At 36.6% G+C, this 17,963-nt stretch overlaps 1 protein-coding gene across 43 annotated transcripts in view; it reads right to left on the bottom strand.

Annotated features, from left to right (window-relative positions):
• Positions 1-17,963, bottom strand: part of CLASP2 (cytoplasmic linker associated protein 2) — a 170,544-nt gene that overhangs the window by 24,807 nt on the left and 127,774 nt on the right. For 16 of the 43 annotated variants that reach the window (XM_037070829.1, XM_037070802.1, XM_037070799.1 and 13 more), the window contains 5 exons: positions 7,420-7,583; positions 6,134-6,212; positions 2,601-2,744; positions 1,410-1,553; positions 137-243 (listed from right to left, as the gene is read on the bottom strand). In XM_037070829.1, the coding sequence (XP_036926724.1) occupies positions 137-243; positions 1,410-1,553; positions 2,601-2,744; positions 6,134-6,212; positions 7,420-7,583 (638 nt within the window). Of the gene's footprint in view, positions 1-136; positions 244-1,409; positions 1,554-2,600; positions 2,745-5,954; positions 6,006-6,133; positions 6,213-7,419; positions 7,584-17,439; positions 17,443-17,963 lie in introns of all 43 variants that reach the window. The other 27 variants (XM_037070788.1, XM_037070793.1, XM_037070790.1 and 24 more) reach the window with 3 other exon arrangements.

The following is a 17,963-nucleotide window of genomic DNA, read 5'->3' on the forward strand; positions in this document are numbered from 1 at the left end:
TTTGAATCTTCTAAGTTTCTATGTGTCTAAGACTTTTCAAGTCAAGTGGAAATCAGCTGAAATTATATTAATGTCTGTTTTCTAATAATGGGAATTTGCAGTAACAAACCATGACAGAAAACTACCCCTTTATTACCTTGGAGACAAAGTATTCTGTGATGTGTTGGTGGGAGAAGTAAGAGGACTGGACCAGTTGGCTGGTGAACGTGGTGTTGGTCTTGTTAAAGGACTCCCCATGGAACTCTGATGGAGGGAATCAAATAAATATTAACATATGACAGTTAAGTTCAACCAAAGGGGTCTTAGGAAAACACACATTAAGAAGCTGAATAATACAAAAGCCATATTGAAAATCTGTATTTTAATTATTCATGTCCTTATCTCTGATTTCTGCAGAGAAAAACATTTCTTTCCATTCAGAAATCTACTCTTTTTTTGTTCTCCTCATCCACTTCTGACTCTCAAATATTATCAATATCTTTTCCTCAAAGATTTAATAGATCCCAAATTAATAATTTTAAATTAGTTTTCCTCTTCTGAGCCAATTTCCTTTCTCCAAACATTACTAATGCTCAAATTTTATTCCTCCTTGAGTTTGCTTTACAAATGATTTTCACAAAGACACCAAAGGCATAAAAAAATCTCGTCATATTAAAAATCTGCCTCTCTCTGAAGATGTACCAAAATAACCCCTTCTGCTTTTAAAAAGGTAACTGAGTCCCAGGAAATTGTTCTCAGATTTTACCTTAACCCTCAGACTTTACCTTAAGCCTGCTATAAGTAAATCTATTTTCTCCTTTACCCATTATCAAAGGTGTGCCTGTCTTTTACAGACAAGTTCAATTCCAAAGGCATATTATGTAAATAATCCTCTACCATTTTGCTGTGCAACACTGGAATGTTTCATTTACTCAAACTGTATTTCCCCCAAACAAAACCCAGTATACCCAAGCACCTCTGGACCGACAAGCCTGTAAGTATTAAGTGTGGACTAACTTAACCTTTTTAAGCATCACCCTGTATGGACTGACTTGTTAACCCTGGTATAAAGCATCCCACCAGTCCAGTCCTCAGGAACTAGCTGATCTAAAAAAGCATGTTCTAATTCTAATGGCTTACAAAGCGGATGTCTTCATCTAAGTTCTGGCTCACAGCTTTGCTTTCCTTGTCCATACTGTGGCTACCATTCACTGCCACCCTAATGTGCACCGAATTATAATAGAAACAGGACAGACCCAAGGACTCTATCCTTTCTAGGACAATATTTACTTTGGCTCAGGAAATGGCCGATGTAGATGTAAAATTCCTAACCAGGGTCAAAAGTTTACTTTATGTAAAAGAAAGGATTATTGTTAAAAAAAACACCCCATAATATTATGCAACAGCCAAGAAAAATAATAGAAAAATACCTGAGTTCCGTTGCCAGTGTTTCGAAGATGATTATAAAGAAGCTTGGTAGCACCATCCTGAAAAGTTTTTGGTAAAGCTCCTAATAACATTGTAAACTCTGGGGTGTTGAGTTCAAATAGGGAAATCAGCACGGACTGTGCTGCCTAGAACACAAAGGACACAAGAAGTAGATGGACATATTTTGGTTACTAGAAGGAGTCCATTTTCTTTACTAACGTTTCTGTTCAATAGCACAAGGCTATCTTTCCCATAAAAAGGATGTTCTTATATGCTTTAAAATCTCTTTGTTGAAAGAAAGGAAATACGGAAATACAACAAATACAAACTAAAAAAATCAACAGCAAAAATTAAGTGGACAGTTCCAGGGTTACTCTATCAACATACAGTGGTGCTTCAGTTTCCTAACAAATGACTATGAGAAGATGCATAAAAATAAAGGTCACAAAATTCATACTCTACATGCTCTTTTGCAGCAAATATTGAAAAAATGAGCTCGATATAGGATGTAGGAAATAAATGATTAGGGGTAAACAGAAGTCTCAGGAATATGGTGAAAAGAACGGAAGGTCTAGGAAGGAGCTTCCCAGAAAATAAAAATTATCTATATTCTTGAGGATATGGAAAATATCAGCCATAGGCATGTGGCAGGGATGTTGAAAATACTGACAGATACTTAAAAAAACTAGAAAGGAGTTATTCACGTGGTACAGGAGTAGAAATGTGAATTCCCAAGTCAAAATGTGAATCTCTTCCACTGGCGACCAACACCAGTGGAAAGGATGTGGGAATAATACGAGAACGCAAAACCCTAATTTACCAAGGTAGACAGATACATAATGACTAAATTCATCAACAGATCAGTCAATAATGCCTATAGTTGGTAAGTCAAGAAAGGTGTGAGGTCTTACTTGAAATGCGTGAGTAAATACAAGGGGAAAGATTTGGAATACTTTGAATGGTTGTAAGATTAGAGGTTGAGAGGATTATGGCAAGGATAATTTTTTAATCCTAAATTTGAAATTATATTAAGTGGATAAAACTTAACATAATTTAAAAGAGATTTTTTTTAAAAGGTCTTCATGTCAATGCTAACTGGTAATGTCCTGAAAATACTAGCTTCCTTCACTGGTAATCCAAAATGACTGAATTGCTTTTCTAATTTATTTTCTAAGCCTTATATTAAAACGTACCTTCCGAACATCAGAACTTTTGGGTTCTGTTGTCCAAGTGATAACCCGAGAGACTGCCAAGCGAGTTTCACTGGAATTTATAAAATCTCCTGGATCCATCTGTTTGGCCAGAGTTTCTATATATTTAAGGATAGCGACCTTCACCTGCAGAGGTGAGCACAATGAGAGAGGACAGTCAGGTGGTCACTGAGGGATTCTGAGAACACTTCAAAAACAACTAGGTGATTATTTTTTGACAAATAAAAAGGAAAACAACAACAATAAAGAATTAAACAACCACCCACCTACCTGAGGTACAAGGATATGACAATGTGAACTTTTGTTTTTCACACATGGAACTTTTACGTCCCGGATGTTTCACTGCCCGTGTTTGAACAACTGCTGAAGATTCTCTTGACAAAATTATACACCTCTCCTTGAGTCTGCATTTGGAGCTTATAGCTGACTCTTGTCTAGACTCCCTGAAAGCCTGTGTTTATCAACTGGGTGTAATTGGGCTTTGGGGGAAATGAACCAAAGTATTTTGAAAGGCATTACACATCGAATGAGTGAGTAATTAAGGTGGGCAACACAGGGTTTTTGCCAAGTATAACAGTAAAACTCATACAATGAGATCAGGTTCTTTAACAGGTCCACCAAGTGTTAGAATTACCTTCCAAAAGAACTGTCACAAAAAAGTTTTACACAACTACCACCAGAGGAAAGACGATACTTTTTTGTATACGAGTTATAAGTACTTTAAAAAGTCTTATTAGTCTTCCGTGAATTTCTGAAGTGTGGCTACACGGTGGATGCAGGCTTCAATATCAGCAGGAGGTGCGGCACAGCACACTTCTTCCTTAGAATTAGCCCTTTTTATTCTTATGAAAAGTGTTGGTTAAATTATCTCCCTTCTTTCAGGTATGTTGGGGCAGAAAATAGATTGAAAACCACTATTTTTAAATTCCATCTTCGGACATTCCAGGATTTCTAAATAATGGCTCTCTAAGGCTTTACCAATACACTTCAGAGATGGCACCGGGCAGAGTGCACAGCCCTTAGATACAGAAGATGCCAACGTACACTAACTGCCGATGTCCTGACTTCAAAGGAAGGTTTAAATGTATGGTTGAGACAGTAATGTTGAAAATACAGTGCCAAAGATTAAGGTAATCAGTTTTTCTGTGCTCTTTCTTCCCTTATTATTGATATTAATGTGTCATTTCTCTCACTCAATTAAAAACAAGGTCTTTGGAGAGTTCCAAGCTAATATACAGGAAATAAAATATTACAATACATTTCTGATGCTTGGGTATTTTCCCTTTTCTGTTTCCAGAAAAACAAACAAACAAGACATAAGGGATCAAATTACATTCTTCATTTCCTAATGAATAACTTTTAAGAAGTAATTTGTAATTTTATGAAATGGATTGAAAAGAACCAAGAGTTAACCTATCAGCCACCCTTGAGTAAAATGCACAGTGGAACGGAAAACAGACTTAATGGCTAATTGTGCAGTCGCAGGCCCCACTAAATTATGGCAGCACACGTGATTCTGCCTTCTTCAAGCCATATCATTCTGTCAGTCTTAACACCTGAAAGCTGCTACAGTAAAGTAAAAACATGAACATCAATGTATTTTGTTTAAATTTGCCACCATTATTTGCAAGATGAGATTCAATTTCTGCAGTGTCTTGGTAATTTGTAGAGGTATGTAAAGTTTTAAAAGGGTTTCAAAAAATAGGTGTTTATTATACCAAATGGGCAAAATCACCACAATACACATGTAATCATTTGAAAGTTTACATTTTAGTAGGGTATTTCAGAAGGTTATAGTCTATAATTTTCATAAGACAAATGTGAATTCTTAAGACAGCAAAAAATAATCTAATTGCTAAGGTGTATATAATTCTACGTATTTGTGAAACCCAGAAAAAAGAAGTCAACAAATTACACTTATTTTTAAAAAATACTTAGTCAAATAAAATCACTTTGCATTACTATTTCTTCCTATCTTATTACTTTCTTATATTTAACCATGACACACTGTGAAAAATATAAAATCATACCTAAATCATATCCCTATTTATAGTTTACAGTTTATCAGTTATTATAGACAATAGTAATACAATTTTATAATGTTTTATATGCCACTATAAATTTAAATGCTTAGCACAATGCCTTGGACAAAGAATGAGTTCTGCCCTGGCTGGTGTGGCTCAGTGGACTAAGTGCAGGCTTATGAACTAAAAGGTTGCAGGTTAGATTCCCTGTCGGGACACATGCCTGGGTTGCAGGCCAGGTCCCCAGCTGGGCTATGGGAGAGGCAAGGGATCACACATCAATGTTTCTTTCTTTCTCCCTTCCGTCCTCCTCTATCTAAAAAAAATAAAACCTTAAAAAATAAAAAATAAAAGGAATGAGTTCTAAAAATATTTCTCAACAGTATCAAGTAAATTATTCTCTTCTGCAGGTTGCTTTTCAAAATTAAGAGATGGAATTTCCCTCAGAAAGCAGCGCTGAGAAAATAACATTATGTTGAATGTAAGCCAACCCTGGTAAGAAACATAATCATAATTTTAAGGCAAAATCATATTCAGAAACTTAAACAAAATCAGTCTTGGGCAGTAATGCTTGTGGAAATGTATTTCGTGCAAAACAGAGCAGAAAAATATAAGAATGTACATATGCTTGTTATTTCCCTGACTTTAAATCTCATTTAATAATACTCACTAAGAAATATTTTTAGGAAAAGCTTTAGGAGTTCTTCGTTTATATTAAATTGTTTTTAATTTAAATTTAATAATTACTTTTATAACAAATTGGAATCCATCTAGTTTTCCCATAAATTAACTGGAAAATGTGTGCTGATAACAATTGAGGAAGTTAATCCTGATTCTAAATTTTATGCACACATCAGAAATACCACATTGAAAAAAAAGAAAAAACATGTTACTATTTCAAGTAAGGAGAATAGTACTGAGATTAAACTTAAATTTTTTTGCTTACTAAAGTAAATATAGGCAAAACTGACATTTCACCCAAAACACCTATTCAGAATCTAAATTTTTAAGAGAAGTATTGGGAAATCACAAACATAAAATCAGATAAGACTTTATAGAGCAAGTCTGCATTACGAGCTTAGGGTTAGATGGCCATACTGTGTTGCCTTTTAAATGTGTACCCCCTGGAAGCTTCTCCGAGGAACAGCCTGGCATTTGAGTAACATTTGAAATTGAATTATGCGCATGCTTACAAGGCTCACAAAGGTTAGTAGTTGAACGCAAATGCACACAAACATTATCTGAAACACTGCAGAGATTGTAAAGAGAGTTAAGAAAAGAAATAATGCAGATTAAAACAAAAACAAAAAACCTTAGAGCTCCAAAAAGAGTGAAGCTGGTCCCGAAGTGCTGGCTTGGCTGTCTGAAAGTTTATAAAAACAAAATCCATGGATTGAATAGCTTCTCATGTGACAGATATATATTAACATAACTTTATTACTAAGACATTTAAATTCCTTATAATGTCTTCAAAAGACTTCAAATTTTTACCTTCAAACTTGGTGTTTGAGTCTGATCAACTGTAAATCTCATTAAAATATTGAACTGAAGATCATTTGGAAAAGATTCTCTAAAATATGGGGGGAAAAGCAAAACAAAATAAAAACAGCAAGTAAGTATTTAGCAAACTTAACAGGAAATTATGCTTAATACCAAAATATAATGTCATTTAAAAAGTATACATTAAGTATATGTATCTGTATGTGGTACAGACTTTGTGAAACAATACACAATAAAAACTATTCCCAGAAAAAATCTGAACATTTTTATTTATCTCCTGTAGGGAGTTAAAAAGTAACACTATAGTAAATAATGGTCTATTTTGCCTTGACTATGGATTTAAAAAAAAATCTATGGATTCAAGCTCTGGCTGGTTACTCAGTGGTTAGAGAGTCATCCCATATACCAAAAGGTTGTGGGTTTGATTTACCGCCAGGGCACATACCTAGGTTGTCAGTCCAATTCCAGGTCAGGGCATGTACAAGAGGCAATCAAACAATGCTTCTCTCTCCCAGCCCCCCTGCCTTCCTCTCTTTCTCAAACCATATTCAGAAACTGTTCACCTTTATCAGAGATGTTTCCCCACACCTAATATCTAAATTATACGCTCACTTCAACTTCATAAATGGATAGAATATTTGAAATAATTCACTTTAACCTTCTACACAAGAAAGTAAAAATATATCACTGGTTCAAAATCTTTAAAAAAATTGTTAGTTAATTTTTTAGAGAGAGAGAGAAGGGAGGGAGAAGGGGAGAGAGAGAAAAACATCAATGTGCCCTCAACCAGGGACCTGGCCCACAACCGAGGCATGTGCCCTGACTGGGAATTGAACCTGTGACTTTTCATTTTGCAGGACAATGCCTAATGTACTGAGCCACAGCAGTCAGGGCCAAATTTTCTTTAAAAAGATAATAAATATTTCAATGCATTAATAAAATATTCTTTTTAAACTTAGAAAATATTTTATTTTTACATTAAATTGACTAAAATCTTTACCGCAACTCAGCAGATCCATCTTAATTATGATAAAAAACAATGCCACTTTAAATTAATCCACAAATGTTAAGGAAATTTTCATGAAAGAAAGCAGTATTTGATCTAAGGACCAGTGCTACATGAAATGTACCGTGTGAATGGGCATCATTAACAATTTAAAAATGGAGTCTGTGTAATCCCAATAGTTTGAAAAGACTCCAGATACCTGAACTTCTAACACAGAAACTAAATATTCCTGATTATTATCAGTTAAACTTGAAATATATGAGAAGATTACCTTGTAACATCAAGGGCTTTCTGAACTTTTGCCTGAACAGACCCAAGCAAATCAGCACCCATTTTTTTTAGTAGTTGTGTCAGCAGTACAAACAACCAATCTTGAAGATCGTCTTTGTGGACTTGTATGAAGTCCACTAAAGTCTCCAAAAACATGCTGAACACCTACAGTTGATAAACAGGGTAGGGGGGAGAAAAAGGAGGAAATATTCACATTTATGATCAATTCAAACTGTACTAGAAAGGAATATAGGAATCAGAGGCACAGCGATTGGCAGCCAAGCAGAAAAATAATCTCTCTTGCCTTTCATTGGACTCTGTGACACAAGAGCATTTGAAATGTTATCCAACTTCTGCTGAAGTTCGACAATTAGCTATTCCATGCAGCATCACTTGGTAAAGAAACGTTGGCCATAATGACTGGCACACCTATGGCTCAAACTGGTTAAACTGAAATCCACTTCATCTAAAATTTAGGACAAGGAACGACCTATAGGCTTCACTGGCGCTCAGCTCTGTGGCACTGCAGTCACCAGAAGATGACTGTGCTGACAGCTACCACGAAGTGTAAGATCACTCTGACCTAATGGGCTAAATAGAGGCTCCTCGGATTTCTCAAAATGTCAGTTACCACATATTTTTTTTGTTTTAAGATAAATGTTTTCTAAAACTGCCCCAATAATAACTTAAATAATTTGGCATAATGATAACTGTAACTAAAATAAAATAAATTCAGAATACACATATACATCTAAATTTTAATGATTTCTAAAATGTCCTGGATGGCATGCTATTAGCCTCCATTTCTATTGATGAGTTTTATAATTAGTTCCAATATTAATCCATTACTTTAAGAAATGTTGTAAGATAAAAAACATTTAAGGGAAGGGATGCTAATGATCATAAATGACATAAGTATGTCATTAAAATACTTATGGAAAGTGACTTACTTAATGTGTATTATATCTCTACAAGAAATTCCACAGCATACTGGAAAATTTGTTTCTAGGTAAATAGAAAGTAAATCTTAAGACAATGTCAGGCATGTTGTATTGAGACAATTTAAAATCACAGTTATAAAATCTATGGTTTAAAAAGATTAATCTGAAAGTAGCTCTTTTAATTTGAAAGTTACAAGTTTTATTCTCAGTACCTATTTTATTTCTTGAATTTCCTTTATACAATTACATATGAATGCCCATTTTTCTCATGTTAGAAATGAAGGTTTTTTTCCCTATTGAAATTATAACTAAGCTTTAACATTTGAGTATGAATTGGAAAAATACACTTTCATTATTGTGGAAGATGCTCTGAATCTGTGAGAGTAGAAAGCGTGCTACTTTCCATTTTCTAGCACTCTGCTACCCAGGCAGCACCCCTTCAATACTGTTCTTACTCATGATACAGTCAGTACCTTCTGTCCCACCCACGGCAACCACCATGGCCACAGCCACAGCCACAAAACCTGACTTCTATTAGATTCAAAACTCAGCCAACTGCCTCACTAAAACTATCTGTCCCTCAACTCGGCCCAGAATACCATTGAACTTCACCAGACCTACGCTATGACAAACACGTGAATCTAATCTAGTACTCACTTTTACTGGTACCTGGCAAATCTATGTAGCCAGGTGTGCTGGAGTCAGCACCTACCTAGAAAAGTCAACTGTGAAATATTTGGAAATTCTGTGAGCTAGATGGTGGCCTGAAATACCATTGTGGGAGTACTGACACATCTGAAATGACAGAAAACACTACAAATCAGGGCTTCCTGCCTTTCTCCCAAACCTGGTTTACCCACACACCACTGTCTAACTCTTGCCTATTTTCCTGAAGATTACAAGTTTAAGCTTTCACCATACCAAAATCCATTCTGAAAACCATGCACAAGAGAATGCCTATGTCAACTCTCCCATTTTACCTGGTTCTTAGGGAACAGAACCAGAAAAGTGACTTGCCCCAGGTTTCCACAGCTGGTTTTGGCTGTGTTCCATGCACTCAATTGCTAGATAACTTAAGCTTACCCACTTTACTATTATTCAACATGAAACTCTCCAATGACTTTTCTCCTACTTTGACTTTGTTTACAGTTACCTTTCCAACAATTAGTTCACCAAATTAAGAGCCATTTCCTTTTCAAGAGTAATGTAGCTGGACACTGCTTTACTCTTATTATTTCCCTCCTTTCTTCTATTCTTGTTGCCATGCATTTCCCTTTGGCATCAAAATGTGGGGTGATTGAAGAGCCAGTCTCCACAGATTCCCTTTTCATAGGAAGTGGGACCTCCCTGAAAGGGCTGCTCTGATCTGGCCTAGTAGGTCCCATGACCTCCGGAATAGCTGGCTCTCTCTCTGTTGATCACACCATCATCGTAGGTACCAGCCATTCTGTTCTCAGGTCTGGATTTCTGTAGAAGCCTGACTTTAGTTTTTCTGCTTCCTGTATACCAGGGGTGAGAAGAGCATTTCTGTGACAGGCCAGATAGTACATATTCTAAGCTTTGCAGGCCATATGGTGGTGTCTGTCATGACTATTTAACTTTGCTGTTGTAGCACAGCCCCAGTATGCAAACAAGTGAGCACAGCTGTGTTCCGATATAACTCGATTTACAAAATGGAGAGCTGGCCAACTCCTGCTTCTTTCTCACCATCGAATTGTGATATTATTCTTTTGATATAAACAAAATCCATTAATGCCCTTCACTGTCTACAGAATAGTCTTTCGAATGCTTAGAGAAGTTTCTAACTCTTCAAACTGATCTTGGACTATGTGGCAACATAAACTCTTTGTCCCTGAGCACATATCACCCACATTCCTGATTTCCTTCCCTACTCTCCACTCACTCTATCTACACACAGTATGTGATTTGCTACCACCACGGAAGTCCCAGCCCAGAAGCTTCTTGGATAAGTCACTGATTCTCCCTATTTGAAAACTGTGGTGAGAATAGCTTTAAGGTACTGTTTAAACTTTTCTGTATTTATATATCTTCCCATCTGGAATATTTAACATTTGAAAATAAAGGCTATATTTTTATACAGCCTTGTATCACATATTAGAACCAAGCCAAAGTTATTAGAGGCTGACTACCGAATATAAAGTTGTTCAATGAATGTGTAGGAAAAGTTCCTTAAAGAGTAAGAATTTTCTCTTAGGTGAAATTTACCCTGTAAGTAATTGGTAGTCAACCCTTTTTCCCCAAAGCAAAGGAAGATGTGTAAGACTCCCTTTATCCCAGCCAAACTGAAGTCTTTCTTTCCTATAAATTTTCCGAATCTTCCACATCTCTGGCCTCATGCTAGTTATGCCCAGCAGGCTCTTTCTTCTCACGCTAACATATCCAAAGTTGATGTTCCTGTCAAACACTGAATTGCTATTCCCTTCAAGAAGACTTCCTTGAGTCTCCTAAGTAGAAATTTCTTTTGATTAGATTTAATGTGAGTATAGCTAAATAAAAATATATAAATATGATTTTATAGTATTCTGAAAATAGAACTATACTATTTTTTCAAGATACTTGTATCTTACCAATGGTACTTACTCAATAACAATGCTGCCTACATGTATCTATCTAAAATACATATTGGGAATTTCACATAGTATTTCTTATTGGAATGTCCTATCACAAAGAGTTCACTGTCAGATGTTGGTATTCTCCCATTTCCTTGTGATTAAAGGAGAAAATGAAAACTGAAAATGCTAAAATAACACTACTTCTACAAACAGTCAATATTTGTTGAATAAAATAACAATATTCAACAAAATTTTGAGGAAAATGTTGAAAATCACTGCTTACTTTTAGGAAATGACATTAACAGAATATTAGAAAGTTCATATGGGGAAGCTGGAACTAAATTTTAAAAATAACTGTGAAACTTGGGAATTACATTGCTAATGATCCAATGGAATCAATTTATGCTCCAACATAGCTCACAACTCTAATTCATTGCAAAAGAATTGTAATAATTGAGCTTCTACAACCGAGGCAGCCTTTCCTTAACCTTGCTTGTCTCTTAGGTGTGCCAGTCATCAAATCAGAAGAACATAATCAAATCAGGTTAATTAGTAGATTAAAAAGCACATCTCCAAACAGAATGACAGCTTGCATAACTGCGAATAGCATTTCGTGGATTGCAAAGGGTCCAACACTGCATGAACTCTTCGGGAGAGAAAATAGAGAAAAAGGGTTAATTGCACAGTCATGCAATAAAGTTAGGTTTCCAACAAATATTGAACCAACTTACTCTCTATTGAGAGTTCCAACACAGGGGACAGCATGCAAAAAGAAAAAAAGAAAAAAAAGAAAAACACACAAATTAGTCGCCATCAATGCAAAGTTCCTATATGGAAGAAAACACTTAGAAAATAAAAGTGATGAATGCTTTTCAGTTTTATGATAAATTCAAAATAGTTTTTAAAACAAGAGTTAAACGAATAGTATGGGGAAAAGAGCATGTGATTTTCCTGTCTCTCCCTCACCTCCTTATCAAGGAAATTAAAAGTAAAAAATCCTCTTCTTTCCTAGGCCCCTACATCCTTGAGGCATAACTTTCACAAAGAACCTAAGACTAAAAGACACCTGCCCCCACTTCTGCTTCCAAAGCATGGCATCTGGAATTTTAATTTATTTTTTCCTCCTCAGAAGCAATAGACTTTCAAACTATTCCTGTGAAGGCTCGAAAACAATTACTGCTGTTTGGAGGTACAAATTAAGTGTTTATACCATGACTGTTACTTTTCCCCAGATAAGTCATGCATCGCGGTCTCCTAATCTTAGACTTGTAGGTGGCTCAGATGCCTGGAACACTCTCCAGGAGACCCAATGTGGCCTTCCAGAGCGTTCAACCGGGTCCCATTCCAGTAGTCACGGACTGAATTCTCACTCTAGCTGCTCAAGATGCAGGAGCAGGACTTCAAAACGTAGAAAGGACTACAGAGATCATAAAATGCCAATCAAGACATACACCTCATGAAGGTAGCTCCTTTCAACTACTTCCTTCACAGTCAAATGCTAGAACATAGGATCGTTTTTGACATGATGCTCCTTACATATGAGGGGAAACATGGGTCTAGAGGAGTCAAAATAAAAATCACCCTTGAGCTCCTTAATTTTTCAAACTTAAACTTTTATAGTACTTTCTAAAGGCTTTATATATGTCAACTCATTCATCATCATCACAGTCTGACGAGGTGGGCATTACTATTAACTATCTTTTACAGATTAGGAAGCCAACACACACACTGTTAGTAAGTGTTGGAGGTCAAATTTGAACCCAAGCAAGGTAGCTCCACTATCCATACTTGTTAATCACTATTTTGTACTGCTTCTCCTATAAAATTATTAAGGGGCTTTAAATTATACATTTGCAGCTTTATGTCTAAATTACTGTCATACATATATTGTGGTTGGATCACTTACTCCCATACTGGTATCTGAAGTAAAAAAAAGTTTCTTCATTAAGTTATAGACATTAGATAATTTCAGCTTGCCGACTATATTCACCAAACACATTACTCCTCTACCAGGAAAGAAACCCGGCATCTATGTCAATGGTATTGAGAAAGAGCTCTTTTCTAATCCGTCCTTTCTGAGATGTCTGGACTATATGCTGGAAATCGCCTGACACTCTATGGTCTCATACATACATATGACACTTGTCATATGTCGTATGTCATGTTGGAGAGAACTTTCAGTTATCATGGAAGCTTGCTATTATGTAGAAGCTATTAATGTGGAAACTTGACTTCAACCTAGAACATGGGAAAATCCAGCCAACCCAGCTCATAGCATGAGGTATCTCCCAAACACTATGGTCCATTCTAGGGACAAGGCTTCAGGTTGTTTCTGTCCTGTGAGCTTTCAGAGAAGTGTTTCCAATCCAGAGTAAAGAACTAACCCAGGCTTGAAATCGAAAGTGAAGTGTCCCTGATGGCATACTGCTAAGGCTATAGGGAAAAGTGCATGGCACGTTTGGGAAAATGAACATAATTCAGGCTGAGATGAGAAGGAGGAGGCAATAACAAGCCAAAATGACAGGTTTTGTTTGAACATTTTCTTCAGGTGAATGAGTAGTCACGGAAGTGCTTTAAGCTTATAGGAAAGATTTACCTTTTAGAAAGATTGCTAAAGAACGTAGCATGGAGCCTTAACGGGGTAGCTCAGTTGGTTAGAGTGTTGTTCCAACATGCCAAGGTTGTGGGTTTAATTCCCAGTAAGGGCACACACAGAATCAAGTAATGAATGTATGAATAGGTGGAACAACAAATCAGTATCTCTCCATCTCTGTCTTTCTCTATCCCTTACTCTCTCTCTAAAAAATCAATCAAGAAAATTTTTTTAAAACAATTCACCTAGCCCTGGCTGGTGTAGCTCAGTGGATTGAGCGCAGGGGCCTGCGAACCAGCCGATCATGGTTCAATTCCTAGTCAGGGCACATGCCTGGGTTGCAGGCCAGTTCCCAGCAGGGGATGAATGAGAGGCAACCATGCATTGATATTTCTCTCCCTCTCTCCTTCCCTTCTCCTCTAAAGATAAATAAATAAAATCTTTTAAAAGAAGAAAAAAATAGTCCTTCAAAAAAATTTAGTGTGAAGAATTTAGAGATAGGAGGTGAGGAGGAGGTACAACAAGCAAAAGATGATTGTGCCCTGAATTAGTAATGAGAATGGAGGATATTTATAAGGCTGAAATCAACAAAGATTGAATGAAGTTTCTAGAATGATGCCAAAATTCTTAAGTAATGAGGAGATGTGGTTTCACCTGATGAGATACATTGATGCATGAGACAGAGCAGTTGTGAAGTTGAAGATGGCAAGTGACTGAAGTGCAGGAGGAAAAATGAGGGTTTTAAGGATGTATTTGAGAGTCATTAGAGTGAAATGGGTAGTTTATTTTTCAGAGAAGGTAGCAAGTAAAAGAAGAGGGTCTACTATAAGACTTTAAGCAACACCAACATTAGTACAACAAACAGAGAATTAATTGTTTGAAAATAAGAGCAAAAGAAATGGTGTGAAAGAGACAGAGTCAGACCCAATGGAAACCAGGCTTCCTTTTCCTCTCCCACTGCATATTCTTTTTTCCCCCCAATTTTTAAATTTAATTATTTTTCAAGTACAGTTTTCTGTCTATTACTCCCATCCCATCCCATTCCACCCCTGTGCTCCCCCCTCCCTCCCATTTCCACCCTTCTCAGTTGTTGTCCATGTATCCTTTATATAGGTTCCTCTAAATCCCTTCCCTATTTCCCCTGAAATTCCCTCCCCTCTCGCCTCTGGTCACTGTAAGCCTGTTCTCTATTTCAGTGTCTTTGGTTATATTTTGCTTGCTTGTTTGTTTTGTTGTTTAGCTTCCTGTTAAAGGTGAGATCATATAGTATTTGTCCTTTAACATCTGGCTTATTTCACTCAGCATAATGCTTTCCAGTTCCATCCATGATGTTGCAAAAGGTAGGAGCTCCTTCTTTCTTTCTGCAGCATAAAATTCCATTGTGTATATGTACCGTGGTTTTTTGATCCATTCGTTTACTGACGGGCACCTAGGTTGCTTTCAACTCTTGGCTATTGTAAATTGTGCTGCTATGAACATTGGGTGCATAGGTTCTTTGGGATTGGTGTTTTAGGGTTCTTAGGATACAATCCTAGCAGTGGAATTGCTGGGTCAAAAGGCAAGTCCAATTTTAGTTTTCTGAGAAAATTTCATACTGTTTTCCATAATGGTTGTATCAGTCTGCAATCCCACCAACAGTGGACCAGAGTCCCCTTTTCCCCACACCCTCTCCAACATTTGTTGTTTATTGCTTTGTTTATGATAGCCATTCTCACCGGTGTAAAGTGGTATCTCATTGTGGTTTTAATTTGCATCTCTCTGATAGCAAGCAATATTGAGCATCTCTTCATGTGTCTCTGGATCCTCTGTATGTCCTCCTTGTAGAAGTGTCTGTTCAAGTCCTTTTCCCATTTTTTAACTGGGTTAGTTGTCTTCTTAGAGTGAAGCCATGTGAGTTCTTTGTATATTTTGGAGATTAAACCTTTGTCTGAGGTATCGTTGGCAAATATGTTTTCCCATACAGTTGGTTGTCTTTTTATTTTAATACTGTTTTCTTTCGCTGCACAGCTTTTTATTTTGATGAGATCCCATTTGTTTATTCTTTCCTTTATATTCCTTGCTCTAGGGGACATATCAGTAAAAATGTTGCTGCGTGAAATATCTGAGATTTTCCTGCCAATGTTCTCCTCTAAAACTTTAATGGTGTCACGGCTTATATTTAAGTCTTTTATCCACCTTGAATTTATTTTGGTGTATGATGTAAGTTGGTGCTCGAGTTTCATTTTTTTTGCATGTAGGTGTCCAGTTCTCCCAACACCATTTGTTGAAGAGGCTATCTTTACCCCACTTTATGTTACTGCCCCCTTTGTCGAATATTAATTGACTGCAGAGAGTTGGGTTTATTTCTGGGTTCTCTATTCTGTTCCACTGGTCTATGTGCCTGTTGTAATGCCAGTACCAGGCTGTTTTGATTACAGTGGCCTTGTAATACAGTTTGATATCAGGTATTGTGATCCCTCCTACTTTGTTCTTCTTTCTTAACATTGCAGCTGCTATTCGGGGCCTTTTATGGTTCCATATAAATTTTTGAAGTGTTTGTTCTATGTCTGTGAAATATGCCATTGGTACTTTAATGGGTATTGCATTGAATCTGTAAATTGCTTTGGGTAGTATGGACATTTTGATGATGTTAATTCTTCCAATCCATGAACGCGGTATATGTCTCCATTTGTTTGTATCTTCCTTGATTTCTTTCTTCAGTGTTGTGTAGTTTTCTGCATACAGGTCTTTTACCTCCTTGGTTAGGTTTATTCCCAGATATTTTATTTTTCTTTTTGCTATATCGAATGGGATTTTTTTCCTGATTTCTGCTTCTTCTGTTTCATTGTTGGTATACAAAAATGCCTTTGATGTCTGGATATTGACTTTGTATCCTGCTGTTTTGCCAAATTCATTTATTAGTTCGAGCAGTTTTTTGGTAGAGTCTATAGGATTTTCCATGTACACTATCATGTCATCTGCAAACAATNAAGGGCTCTATATATATCAGTCAAATCCATTTCATCTAGGGTGTTGTTTAGTGCAGCTATATCTTTGTTGATATTTTGTTTGGAAGATCTGTCCATTTTTGACAGTGGGGTGTTAAAATCCCCTACTATAATTGTGTTGCTGTCAATATCTTTCTTGAAGTTTTCTAGGATTTTTCTTATATATTTGGGTGCTCCTATGTTGGGTGCATATATATTTATGATGTTAATGTCTTCTTCCCTTGAGTATTATGAAGTGACCTTCTGGGTCTCTCTTTAAGGCTCTTTTTTTGAAGTCTATTTTGTCTGATATTAGAATTGCTACCCTGGCTTTTTTTTTCGTGACCATTTGCTTGGAAAATTTGTTTCCATCCTTTCACTTTTATTCTGTGATGGTCTTTTGTCCTGAGGTGGGTCTCCTGTAGGCAGCATATGTGTGGGTCATGTTTTCTTATCTATTCAGCTATTCTATGTCTTTTGATTGGAGCATTTAATCCATTTACATTTAAGGTTATTATTGATAGGTACTTATTCATTGCCATTTGTGTACCACAGTTCTTCTCTGTCTCTGTCTTTTCCTTCCTTTCCTTAAAGCAGTCCTTTTAGTTTTTCTTATAGAGCTGGTTTGGAGGAGGCATATTCTTTTGGACTTCTTTGGTCTTGGAAGCTCTTTATTTGGCCTTCTACCTTGATTGAGAGCCTTGCTGGGTAAAGTGGCCTTGGTTGTAGGCCTCTGGTTCTCATTACTTGAAATATTTCTTGCCATTCTCTTCTTGCTTGGAATGTTTCCGTTGAGAAGTCATTAGCCAACCTTATTGGGACCCCCTTGTATGTTACTTCCTTTTTCTCCCTTGCTGCCTTTAGTATTCTCTCTTTGTCTTGGAATTTTGCCATTTTAATGATGATGTGTCTTGAAGTGGGCCTCTTTGGGTTCCTCTTGAATGGGACTCTCTGTGATTCCTGGATTCGTGTAACTTTTTCTCTCACCAAATTAGGAAAATTTTCCATCATTACTCTTTCAAATAGGTTTTCTATCCCTTGTTGTTCTTCTTCTCCTTCTGGTATTCCTATTATTTGGATATTATTACGTTTCATATTATCTTGCATTTCTCTTAGTCCCTCTTCATTCTTTTTGAGCCTCTTTTTCCTTTCTTGCTCTTTCTGGGAGATTCTTTATACTGTGTCCTCCAACTCACTGATCCGATCTTCTGCCTCATCAATCCTGATTTTCATTCCTTCTACTGTGTTCTTCAGTTCCGAAATTGTATTCTTCATTTCCTCTTGGCCTTTGCTGATAGTTTCTATTTCCTTTTTCATGCTGATAGTTTGCGGAGAGCTCATGGTAGCTCCCCTCTAGCTTCTGGTAGCTCATTGTGAGCTCTTTGAATTTCCTGATAACTAGTGCTTTGAATTCAATATCTGAGAGCTGACTTGCCTCTCTTTCATCTGACATTATTTCTGAGACTTCCACC

Source organism: Sturnira hondurensis, unplaced genomic scaffold, assembly GCF_014824575.4.
Source record: "Sturnira hondurensis isolate 20B ecotype Veracruz unplaced genomic scaffold, ASM1482457v3 Scaffold0019006, whole genome shotgun sequence".
Classification (NCBI taxonomy): domain Eukaryota; kingdom Metazoa; phylum Chordata; class Mammalia; order Chiroptera; family Phyllostomidae; genus Sturnira; species Sturnira hondurensis.